This window comes from Habropoda laboriosa, unplaced genomic scaffold (assembly GCF_001263275.1).
Source record: "Habropoda laboriosa isolate 0110345459 unplaced genomic scaffold, ASM126327v1 scaffold210, whole genome shotgun sequence".
Classification (NCBI taxonomy): domain Eukaryota; kingdom Metazoa; phylum Arthropoda; class Insecta; order Hymenoptera; family Apidae; genus Habropoda; species Habropoda laboriosa.
The window spans coordinates 1,421,695-1,434,792 of NW_017100373.1; the positions used below are offsets into that span (position 1 = coordinate 1,421,695).

The 13,098-nt window shown below is 38.5% G+C and overlaps 1 protein-coding gene across 1 annotated transcript in view; it reads left to right on the top strand.

The window, feature by feature from the left end:
* LOC108574861 (voltage-dependent calcium channel subunit alpha-2/delta-3) overlaps nt 1–5,062 on the top strand; it is an 11,915-nt gene extending 6,853 nt beyond the window's left edge. The window contains exons 18-24 of the mRNA XM_017937506.1: nt 395–499; nt 889–1,001; nt 1,423–1,559; nt 1,705–1,874; nt 1,971–2,176; nt 3,498–3,816; nt 4,762–5,062. Coding sequence (XP_017792995.1) covers nt 395–499; nt 889–1,001; nt 1,423–1,559; nt 1,705–1,874; nt 1,971–2,176; nt 3,498–3,816; nt 4,762–5,062 — 1,351 coding nt within the window. The remainder of the gene's footprint in view (nt 1–394; nt 500–888; nt 1,002–1,422; nt 1,560–1,704; nt 1,875–1,970; nt 2,177–3,497; nt 3,817–4,761) is intronic.
* The last annotated feature ends 8,036 nt before the right edge of the window (nt 5,063–13,098 follow it).

Here is a 13,098-nt window from a genome sequence, read left to right on the forward strand (position 1 = left end):
GCTATAAAAAGAATACTATACCGATTTAACTATTTTTAAGAATATGCGAAATCGCGAAGTTGTACTCGCGTTCACATTTTATTTCCAAGAAATACAAGTTTAGTCACAAATTTCATTGAGAATCAGTAGGTATGCGCTGTTTAATCGTACAAGTCAGTCGCATATGTATATCAAATTTATTTTTGTGTATACATACAAATACGCGTGCGTATTATATCGTTGTACGCGCGTATACATATATCGTATTACGCGAAAATAATTCATATTCATCATTGAATCTGGTAACACCAACTACAATAACAACGACAACATCTTACGTTATTTTCTATTTTTTTTGCATCATTCTCTTGTTTCATCGACACTACGTTCCATATAACTGCTTTCGCATTTGCAGTCAAGGAAAGGGCACATTTGGTGTAACACGGAGTTTCATCGCAACTAGAAGCGGTCTGTTTCGTTGGCACGAGCATCAACAAAACGAAGAAACCATCGATGAATCGTAAATGTCAAATATGCTGCTTATTATCATTTCATTTTTTCTTTATTATTTATTAATTAATATAAAGAAGATGTAGAAAACGTTTGGTTTAACACGTTCGCTGCCATGGGCGCAGCATGTGCGGTTCGGAATCTGGTGTCTTGCGACGCGTATGTGTGTGCATACCTGACTCAGCTCCGAATCAATGCCACGTTACATACATACCCCTTTTCGATTTTCGGGTGGCAGCGAACGTGTAACCACCTCAATATCATTTGTTAACATCATTGATTAATTTCCGATTGGTACAAACGTTTCGTCTTAACGCGTAGAAAAGAACATTCTGACATATATACGGATCGAAAAAAAGAAAGGAAGATTTCAAATGTGAATCTTGTCATATGTCATAGACCATTTGCCGAGAAATACGCAAGAGCTATGGATTCCTCTTGGTACAAACGTGCCGTGGATCAACATTCGATAGAACCGGAAAGTTTTGTTTTCAGCGTGCCCTTTGACGCTGGTACGTATATGCAATACAGACATACAGTATGTATCTATAAAGGGTGTTTGTTTTATCTGGAAATATGCGAATAACTCGAAAACGATGGCTGATGGTTTATGTGAAATATAGAAATTAGTAGTGTTTTGAAAATGTTTCGATGTCGGCTACAAGGATAAAAAAATATAGGTCCCATTTAAGAATATAAACATGAGATTTACAGGGCTTTTCAAGGTCATTGTAAGATAAAATAAATATCAATGCCCTCCTCGGCATTGTGCAACATTTGTTTGAAACATTTTTCCGTATCGGGCATCGTTTTCGAGTTATTCGTGTATTTCCAGATAAAACAAACACGCTGTATATCTTGCCTTTCCTAAAAATCTTGATACGTGATACAATACATAGTTCAATTTTTCTCCGTAACTATTAATACATACAGCCGACAGTCCTACTCCATTGGTCACTGCTACTCATGCGGTTTTTATCGGGAAAGGACATAAAGCACCGGCTGCGGTCGTAGGTTTACAGTTTCAACATTCTTCCCTGGCGTCTCGCTTCGTCAACATCACATCTACGGTAACTTGCGTAAATTTTACTTGCTCCTCCTCTTGTGTCGATTTAATGTCGCAAAAAATCGCTCTGGAATCAAGCTACAGAGAATTGTCGCGATACATGCTTCTTTTATCCTTCTCGAAGTTTCTATTTCTTTTTCATCTTTCAGTGCAGCGGTACAAGCTGCAAGAAAAACTGCGCTTCCGAAGAGTTGGATTGCTACATCTTAGACAATAACGGGTTCATCATTATCAGCGAACGTCACGAACATACTGGAAAGTTCTTTGGCGAGATCGACGGTACTATAATGGATTCTCTGGTTCAGGACAGAATCTATAGGTAAGAACTAAATAGATATTCAAGTGGAACACAGTGAAAAGAAAGCGAGTGAGGACAGTTTTTCGTCGAGTTGAAACGTTTCGTTGTACATTTCAGGAAAGTAACAGTGACCGATTATCAGGGTAAATGTAGCCCGCAAGAGTCCCATCAATCGGCAGCACCGAGAACATTTTCGGAATCAATCGCGACCACAATCGTGATATTGGGAAATTTCCTTTGGAGCATGGCTTTTGGCTTTAATTTTCAGAATTTATGGCAAGTTGCTTTCGCGTTCGCTGGCGAACCCCCCAGACCACTGGATGGTAAGTTCTTTGCTCGCGCGCGCGTGTATACATATAGTACAGGTGCGGCCAGCTACATTTCAGGAAGCTTTGGAAGCCACATTTCAGGAAGGAATATTTGTAAGAGCCATTTATTTATCTTTGATAACAAAAAAACAATGAGAAACTGAAAAATCAGTTCAATTTTTTAAAGTTTACCCACAGATCTTCCTTGAATGAAATAAAATAATTACTTTTCGACATTGATCAGTTTTAGTTTACCATATTTCATACATACATTTTATTTGCATAAGAGCCGCACCACCCGCCTGCAAGAGCCGCATGCGGCTCACGAGCCGCGCTATGGCCACCCCTGTCCATTTATAATACCTACACGTGATTACTTCTGTAAGTATTAGAAATGCGAATAAATGTTTCAGATGAAAGTTGTATGGTATCGAAGGAGACATATTATGATGATAATTGTTTGACCTTGAGATAACATTGGAGAGCCCTATAAAGATCACATTTAAATTTTTAAATGAAACTCTACATTTATTATTGTATATTCTTATAGTTAATATTGAGATGTATTCAAAACACTACCTATACATGTATTTTTCGTAAGCCGTTGTCGAGTTATTAATTTTCCAAGTCTACTTGCCGCCGGCATTAGCGTTGTCAGAAATATATTGTATGTATTCCGAAACTCAGTAACGGTGTAGTGCCGGATATTTAATCAGAAATTAGTAGGAACGTATTTTTTGGACGGAATGTTCAATGGACAAAAATGTTTATAATTTCTTGCAAACATACCTCTATAGTAACTGACATTTTGGACAATATGGAATTAGAAGAAAGAAGAAATATGTGGTTTCAACAAGGCGATACACCGCCACATTACATGTAGCAGTAAACACACATACAAAGTTCGACCGAACAACCTCCTCCCGATGTAAATTGGGTAACGCTAATGCCGGCAGCATGTAAACTTTGAAAGTTTCAAGAGTTTTGTTTGAAACTCAACAACAGCTTATAAAAAATATATGTGTGAGTAGTGTTTTGAAGACGTCTTAATATTAGCTACAAGAGTATACGATAAAAAATGTGGGGTTCTATTTAAAAATTTAAATGTGACCATCACAGAACTATCCAATATTATCTTAAGGTCAAACAATTATCATTGTGATAGGTCCCCCTCGATACCATACAACTTTCATCTGAAATATTTTTTCGCATTTCTGATACTTACAGAAGTAATCACGTGTAGACATATAAACGGACATACTGTATGTCGAATCGCGCGTGACCATTGTGCAATATTGCAAAAGCATAGAAATAGCACAACTCGTTTAAATTACAGACAACTCGATCCTAACTGATACGCTCGGAGAAGCGCACGAGTTCGAATCGTTCGCAACAGGCGGAGAATTGACTGACGAGCCAATACCGGACGAAAATGACGCGTTCCCAAGACTTCCAGCGATCGCTGTTGCAACCCCAGCTTCTTCTACCGGAACAACGCGAGCTACATTCGCAGCTCATTACTCACAGAGACAATTAAGGTCCTGCGAGAAGAAGACGGATCTTTATATTTTGCAGCCTGAAAGGCTCAATACCAGCGGACAAAGTAATCCTTTGAAAGGAAAGTTAACCAATTGTCACGTCACCGGTTGCGAGAGGTACTTATACATAGAGTAACGGTATCGAATATGAGAAATATGCGTAATATGAGATCCCATAGTATTTTCATAAGTAAGTGATGCAATAATGCGGCAATGTTTAGAACTATTAAAATAAATGATAACGTTGTTCGTATGAGATTGCTATTCACGTGGATACGATAGTTTCATTAATACACCATTAAATATGCTTTTTCTCGTCACGAGTGTTTATAGTCACTTACAAAGAAGGTTTGTGTAACATTAAAGGTAAGTTATTTGATTAGCTTCTTTTTTAGCTCCGAGTCTTGGTATTATCAATTAATTCTATTATCGTCTAAATGAAACATTAAAAAACTGTTCTCAGATTAATTTAACTTCTTTTTTTGAACCCAGGATGTTCCTAACACGAGACCCTACCCTAATTATTATAAAAAAATTGGCCGATAAATATTGTAATAGTACAACAATATAGTATACAAACAAATAAATGACAGGAGATTATAAAATATAGATAAAGGGATACGTAACTTCCAAGTCACACGGCATTATAGAGGATTAAACAGGGTCTCATATTAGGAGCACTTTTTTCAAACCATTAATTTTGTACTCCTTTATATTTTTTCTATTTTCATAATAAAGACTAGTATCTACGAAGCTAATATTTTTCTTAAGTATGTATAAATAAATAACGAATGTAGAGGTACAAAAGCTTTTAACTCTTTCTCTTTCTATTATCCGATATTTAATAAAACATAAATGGGGTCTCATATTCGGTACCGTTACTCTATATTGTATGCGTTATCATCCTCTGACATATCATCATCCGTCGGAAACGCGAATACAGCAAATTCAAATTGTCTTTTCTAACAACATCCACCATCAATACAATATACTCACGCATGTAATATTATTACTACATGCGCCTTTCAGATCCGATTTCATCAATATTTTCTATCTTTCTAGGCCGTTCAGTGTACAAAAGATTCGTCACACGAACCTAATTCTGCTAGTGGTCGACACGTTGTGTCCATGCGGGAGCAAACAACTGAGCATCGATCCTATAGAGGCTCTCACGGAGCCCGGAGCTTGTACCGCGAGAAGAGAACGTTTGTATCGCCGTAGGCCTCCGAAATGTATAAATTATCATCCAGAAGAGATGGAGATCAAGTTTTGTGGTAGCGCGAGTCGTCCTTGTCTTCATTTCTCCTTCATGTTGGTTATTGCGATTGCTTTGAGTACTCTCGCGACGACACGGCTCGCGTGACTTTGTTCGAATTGATTCCACACATATCCATATGTATGTGTGTGTGTGTGTATGTGTGTGCGCGCGCACACACACACGCACACACAAAATTACAAATTAACGTTTTTGAAATGAATTTAGCGTTGTCGTTTCTATGAAACAGTTATGAAAATGGTATACTAGTTGATCGGTTCAATACCTCTATATATTTGACAAATACGTGCATACGAGTGAGCGACGAGTGCATACGTATGCGCGTGCATGCGCCGATGCGTGCGTGCGTGCGTGCGTGCGTGCGTGCGTGCGTGTGAGAACCAGAGAGGAATTTATTCGCGCAAACTATATGCATATGCTAGTTTTACGTGTGAACGTCCATTTAGACGCATTCACGTTCATGCCCATGCATTTTATGTGTATGCAATCAATCACATACATGCACACGCTCACGCCTTCGATAGGCACGCGAGCGCATGCACGCAAACTTGTACATATACAGATACATAATATTAATGTTGATCTATGATTACATATCCCATCGTAAATTCTGTTGCGAAAAAATTGTGAATATTTCCTAATCGTACTACGTCAAATCTAAGTCCTAACGTGTAAAACGAAAGCGATCAAAATTACATGTACTCGCGATACGTATTCGAATGGTCGTGGGTAGGTACGACGATACGCGTAAATGTGTAGTATCTTGTAATCCGATTATCGCCGGGGCAAAATGTTGATCATCCTTTACTGTTTATTAGTCCAGTTTATCTAGTCTAACAAAATATACTCTTTATTTATTTGTATTTCGATTGAACCGAATGAAAAATAACAGTCTTCGCATCGTTTTCATACATGTCATGATCGATATATTTTCAATCGTCTAGTCATTTATAATCGTATCACACGTGTACCTATGTGCAGGATACATTACGAGTATGGCCAATTTTTCGTTTAATGCTCCGTGCGCGCGTGTCATTTAGCGTTACAAGTTGTAATCGAAAGCTATCCCAATGCATTCCTAATTCGCGAAAGCACGCGTCACTTTTAAAAATCCTTAAAAAGCTTAAACCGTGAGAAAAGCCTAACAGCAGGTTTACTGCAATTTTCATTACACACGTATACACCATTCTGTACTGCGATCATGTTCTCGTTCGTGAAATGGCCACCACGACACACTTTCATACTTTGCGTCGTTCGCGATTCTCGACGTGTAATTGCCAAAATTGTCCATTTTACTAATTGTTACTTAGATCACGTAGGTACGTACGTAAAACTATGCGTATATACCACTTCGGATGTACGATGTCACGATCGCGCGCGTTACATAGCATTAAACATTTCGTATTTAGCTTCCAAGCGTAACATTAGGCCAACAACAATTCTACTATACGTGCTAATTCAGCTTTTTTCTTTTCTTATTCTTCTCTCTCTCTCTCTCTCTCTCTCTCTCTCTCTCTCTCTCTCTTCTTTCCAATTTCGTACGATTATCGATGGTACGCACGTTATAAAAAATGAACGCGATATCATTCTGCGATTCGAATATCAAATTGCCGTTTATAGCTCTAAGAAGAAGAACAGATGAAACAGATCGATGGAATATTGCATGCAAAGCTTGGAGCAACGAAATACGAATAGAAAGCGAAGTGTCGTAGCACTGTCTTTTTATTGACAATAAGAAATCGTTAAACGTAACATCTTTATTAAGAACTACCAATTTAACATTAACGAAGATGTATTTGTGTACGTATGTAGTAGACAACATGACACTTACATATGTACATATATTTAAATGACGTTACGTTTGGTACGCTTGATGGTGTGTCAAAGGTGAAGGAAGAAACGGAAAGAGGGTTATTTCTGTGTGTGTACACGTTGTCTCTACGGTATGCATATCGTTAAATGTCGCAGTGTGTTTCGTAAAAGTTTAAGATACGTTGCATAGCCCATAACGAAACGCGTTCAATGCGCAATATGAAAGATTAATTAAATTGAATTAAAAATTACAATATTCCATTACTATGCACCTCGCAGTTTGTTTACCTACAATAACTAGTACATCGTTTACAAATTTACGACTAGAGATGTATCGCGCGCTTCGTTTATAGCAGCAACCGCGTCAACTTCGCCATAAGGTTACTCACGAACAAACGAACAAAAGTCAACACAACAATTTTGCGAAAAATGAATTTTACGAACGTTTTAGGTAAGAGGTCGTCTTTTGAACAGCACTTCTAGGTGCTATCATGTCTTCCATTATTTGTATATTGATAATAAAGTCGATTATAAACGTAAAACACGCACCAGTATGCGCACACCAGTGTGTGCATACGCATACGCGTATAGGCGTATACGTATCAAATATCTTTGTAGGTACATGCACGCCTATACGACGAATAGGATATACCGAACACTTAAAATTATGTAACTGAAATACGGCATAATATTATATAATAAAAGTTAAATGCAAGATGACATTTTTTTCGTACCTATTAAAGATTAACACGCACGCACATACATCGCTTGCTCCTTCCGTTATTTTGTCAAACAAATTCATTATTGTTTACCTTAAACCTACATTGACTCTACACTAACCTCACCCCACACTAACTCTACCCTACACTAACCCCACCCCACATCAATCCTACCCCACAGTAACTCCACAGATTTCAAAGAAATGAAGTTGAAGGATGTTCGAATTCTACACTACATACAGAGTGAACCACGTAAAGTGTTATAATCTGTTTTCTCCGAAACTATTGTAGATATCGATTTGAAATTTGGACACGTTAAATGGTTCAAAGGGATTAACATTTTAGAGTATAAGAAGTTATGGAGGTGAATTTCCTAGGGATGGAAAGGGTGCAACACTCAAGTTTTTTAAATAGAATTGTATTGTAAGAAATACGGGACCCGTGGATAGGGTGGACGTAAAATTAATCAAGCCCCGTTAATTTCTTACAAATATGTATAGTTGGGGCCACGATATAGCGAGGTCGTAAATTAAACTCTCAAGAATCGGCACCGATTGATGTTGCGGCACTCAAGGCCGTGTGTTGCAGTCTGTTTGAGGGTTCCAACAATAAACGAATGGTAGCATATGATTTGGTACTTCAAGTAGAAAATGGTATTTCATTTACAAATGGAAAATATGTTAATATTAAGCTACACAATCTTTTTGCACTTTCTATCTGTATATAACACGAGTAGATAAACTAAGATGCTAAAGACATCAATAAGACCTTTACCTGTAACCGTACTTCCAAAAGCGGCTTCCCCCAGAGGGAGAAACCCTAATTTGTCCTAGCTGCATACAGTTTTCAGTAAGTATATTAGAATCAGTTGACTTTCGCTGGATACAAGAATTCTTCGTACGGTCCTGACAATGGTTTCAAGTACTTATCTGCTCGTATCTCTGTCAATTTTCGGGTCCCGGCAGCTAAAACATGTTTACTTTGACGTCTGACCGATTTTACGACCTCGCTATATCGTGGCCCCAACTATACACACTACACTATTTCCAATTTTCTTCTCGACGGATGCTAATCGAATCAGAATTTCATACACTAATACGTACAATTCATCGAATCCTCCACTGATAACGTACACACATTCTATTTTATCGTTAGGATCGAGTGAAACGAAATAAACGGTACAGAAAGTTAACTGGGAGTCCATTAGACTCGTCACTCTCGTGTCGTTTCCAACAGGATTCCGAAGAAAGTGGAACAATCAAGAGGAAAACTCAATTTAGTCGCAACCACAGGATATCAAGCATCCAGATCGACCTTTTTCCCTGCATCTCCAGCGATGTGCTTCCTGTGCACAGCCACTTAAACCTTCTTTCTCGAGTCCCCAATTAACCTTCCTCTCTGTAGGGTGTCCACCACTTTTACGCAACTTTCCCAAACGAATTAGTCGCTTCGATACAATCTCGTCGAGTTTACGTTGTCGAAGGGAAATCCTGTAACTGTATTTTCTATACTTTGCCTTCTCTCTTTTCTTTTTTTTAATTATGTAACTGAAATACGGCATAATATTATATAATAAAAGTTAAATGCAAGATGACATTTTTTTCGTACCTATTAAAGATTAACACGCACGCACATACATCGCTTGCTCCTTCCGTTATTTTGTCAAACAAATTCATTATTGTTTACCTTAAACCTACATTGACTCTACACTAACCTCACCCCACACTAACTCTACCCTACACTAACCCCACCCCACATCAATCCTACCCCACAGTAACTCCACAGATTTCAAAGAAATGAAGTTGAAGGATGTTCGAATTCTACACTACATACAGAGTGAACCACGTAAAGTGTTATAATCTGTTTTCTCCGAAACTATTGTAGATATCGATTTGAAATTTGGACACGTTAAATGGTTCAAAGGGATTAACATTTTAGAGTATAAGAAGTTATGGAGGTGAATTTCCTAGGGATGGAAAGGGTGCAACACTCAAGTTTTTTAAATAGAATTGTATTGTAAGAAATACGGGACCCGTGGATAGGGTGGACGTAAAATTAATCAAGCCCCGTTAATTTCTTACAAATATGTATAGTTGGGGCCACGATATAGCGAGGTCGTAAATTAAACTCTCAAGAATCGGCACCGATTGATGTTGCGGCACTCAAGGCCGTGTGTTGCAGTCTGTTTGAGGGTTCCAACAATAAACGAAGGGTAGCATATGATTTGGTACTTCAAGTAGAAAATGGTATTCCATTTACAAATGGAAAATATGTTAATATTAAAGCTACACAATCCTTTTGCATTTTCTATCTGTATATAACACGAGCAGGTAAATGAAGATGTTAAAGACCTCAATAAGACCTTTACTTGTAACCGTACTTTCAAAAGCGGCTTTTCCCAGAAGAAAAAAACCCTAAATTGTCCTAGCTGAACTCAATTTTCAGCAAATACATTAGAATCAGTTTGGCTTTCTCTGGATACAAGAATTCTTCGTACGGTCCTGACCATGGTTTCAAGTACTTATCTGCTCGTATTTTTGTCAATTTCTGGGTCCCGGCAGCTAAAACATGTTTACTTTGACGCCTGATCGATTTTACGACCTCGCTATATCGTGGCCCCGACAATACTGCTTACCGTGCCGTCCCAGTTTATTGTACCCTTGTGCCGTCTATTTACTACTGCCGAAGGACCACCTAACTTATAGCTTGGAAACTAAATAACACACTTTGTGCTTAACTATGCTTTATTTGATATAACTAATTACGTGTAGGTTTCAACTGTCGCCTACTTTGCTCGGACAGTGATTATTACTGTGGACCTTTTTAACTGATTGCGTTCTGCTGTATCTGAATGTGATCTCTGATGTTACTGATCTGTTGTGTTCCGATTCTGTCGAAGGAAGAGACGCTTCTTCCAAGTCGCCCCTTCCTTCTCCTAGCTGCACGCTGATTGGGTAATTTGGAAAATCCCAAAAACCCAATCAGCATGCTTCAGTAACATCGTAACACCCTTCTCTTACGCCCTCAACGCGCGTTACCTTGGAGAGGGTGTGGCAATGTCCTGAGCTACGAGTGGCGATGTCTGGCAACAGCATGAGACTTCCGCCAGGTACGACTTCGCCGGTCTCCTGACTGTTGCGACTGTTCTATGTCTACCCTTTAGAAGGCCCTTATTGTTATGGCAAGGTACCTGGCTATTGAGGACGAGAGAAGTGAGTTTCTAAAACTCTGGAGTTGTAAACCGAACTTTCTCTCGCCAGGACAATTTTCTACTCGACACTCATGCTAACAATAACAAAAATCCTAATCTCAAAAACTGCCTCTTTCTCACGTCCGTGCCATAAATCGCTGCTCTCAACATGTATTAATGTCTAAATGAATCCGATGAAAAAAATTAATATGCTATGGACAAAACTTCAAGAAATATAATGGTATCTTTCCGATTTTTAAATACAATGTTTGACCTAAAGTACAAAAAATAAAAATTAATTTATAATTTTCATACAGTTACTATCATTAATATTCTATTTAGAACAATATAACTTTTTTAAAATTGGACTAAACGACTTGAGTATTTTTAAAAGCTAGAAGGATTAGTATACTAGATGACGTGTGCAAAAAATTTAAAAAAAATTGCAATTTGTGGAAATCGCGAAGAAAATCGGAAAGGTCACTTTTTACAACTTTTTTATCTGAGCCCGTAATAAAGATTTAAAAAATACATTAGATTTATGTCAATTATATACGTGCATGTTGAAAATTTCATCGAAATCTCCATACAGCAACTCCATACATCACTCTTACTATTAACCTATTAATGTTACAACCAACTTCTTACTATTAGCATATTTATGCTACTACATACATCAAGCTGATACTAACATTGCACCTACTTATTCTTTGGTCTCTGCTTCCCCTCTTCTTTTTCTGCCTATTTCTTTTCTTATCCTGTCAATACTCCTAAGCCACTCTGTTACTTCTACTACTCTTCTGTCTTGTAATATCTTTTCGATACTTATATTTTTTCTTTCTACATCTCTACAGTCTTCTACCACATGTTTGAGATTCCCAACCTGTCTTTTGCATATTTCACACATTCTCTATTTCTCTTTCTGCCAATACTATTCCCCTCTTCCATATTTTCACACCTTGCTCTATCCATAAGGCTTTGACTTCCCCTTTCTCTCTTCTCCACCAAATACTGTGACATCCTTGCCTTATATAGTATATTTAAACCTAACGTTGTACCAGGATCTCATTATATTTTCATACTGCTATTGCCCTGGATTTTGTCTATCCCTTTCTTTTATAATTTGCGTAATTTTCTTTCCTTCCTTTATTTCTTGTTCTATTCCCTCCTGACTATATCCGTTTTTCTTCAGGTACTCCATTCTCTCGTTGCTGTTTCTTATTAGCCCACTTTCCTTTTTCCTTTCCCTTATACACTCCGTCACTAAGATTCTTTCCTCTGCTCCCTCTGCCCTTTCCTCGAATCTTAATATTCTCACCGCGACTCGTAGCCGGGCTTATTCGTAGCTTTTCCCTTATAGTTTCCCCCAATACTATACAGGGTGTCCCGTAAAGAGTATAACACCCGGAAATGGAGGGTTGCTGGGGTGACTCTGATCACATTTTTCCTTGATCAACATGTTGTTTGAAGCTTCGTTTTTGAATTATTAACGAAAAACATTCACAGCGCGCGTAGAGCCCGCGCCAGGGACAGACGAAGAGAGATTCACCCGCGCGCTATCGAGAACGACGCGACGTGTGACTTCTCGGTTATCGATCGCTGTTAAAAAAAATTTGACTTTGCACCGCTATTTTTATAAGGCTTAGAGAAATGGTTTTTTGTCGTCATTCCGACGTTTGCATAAATTTTTGAAAAAACTGCAATTAGTCGGAATCGCGAAGAAAATGGCGAAGGTCGTTTTTACAACTTTTTTATCTGAGCTCGTAATGAAAATCTAAAAAATACGTTTTGTAGATCTATGTCAATTATACTGTTTTGCCACGCACACGCGTCGAGACTTGGCGTGAGGACGACAAGTCTAGCAGAGTTTGTAATTCTCGACGTCGAAATTACTTCGCGCCGCGTGCTTAGTGACTCCCTATTATTTTTTAGAAAATAGGGATGATTCTGTATGTAATTACTGTTTATTGACTATTGACTATGGTGATTTTAAGTGATGATACGGTGATGGTTACTGGGTGATGATTCCTGGTAGACTGATCTAAGACATTGCTCCTTGAGACTTCCGAGACAGCCAGGAAGCTCTAGGAAGTGTCTATTTTTCGATTGGTGATTGACAGGAGCCAATCAAATCGGGTGAAGACTACCACCACCCTGTTCCGTACGGCCTTGGCGCCTTTCGTGGAGAATAGGGGGTGGTAGGTGAAAGTGAAAGTGAAATTTGGCAACGTCGCGGAATTTCCGCTGGGCCTGGGACCTGCGACGGGGTCAGCGGTGACCCTAGCTGGATACGGTCGAACCCCGGCGCACGGCCCGCTGGAAATTCACGTTTTATGACACGGACAATTGGCTGTTGAGATCGTGACTGACGTATTAAGAAACAAATTCTAAAGAAGTTAAAG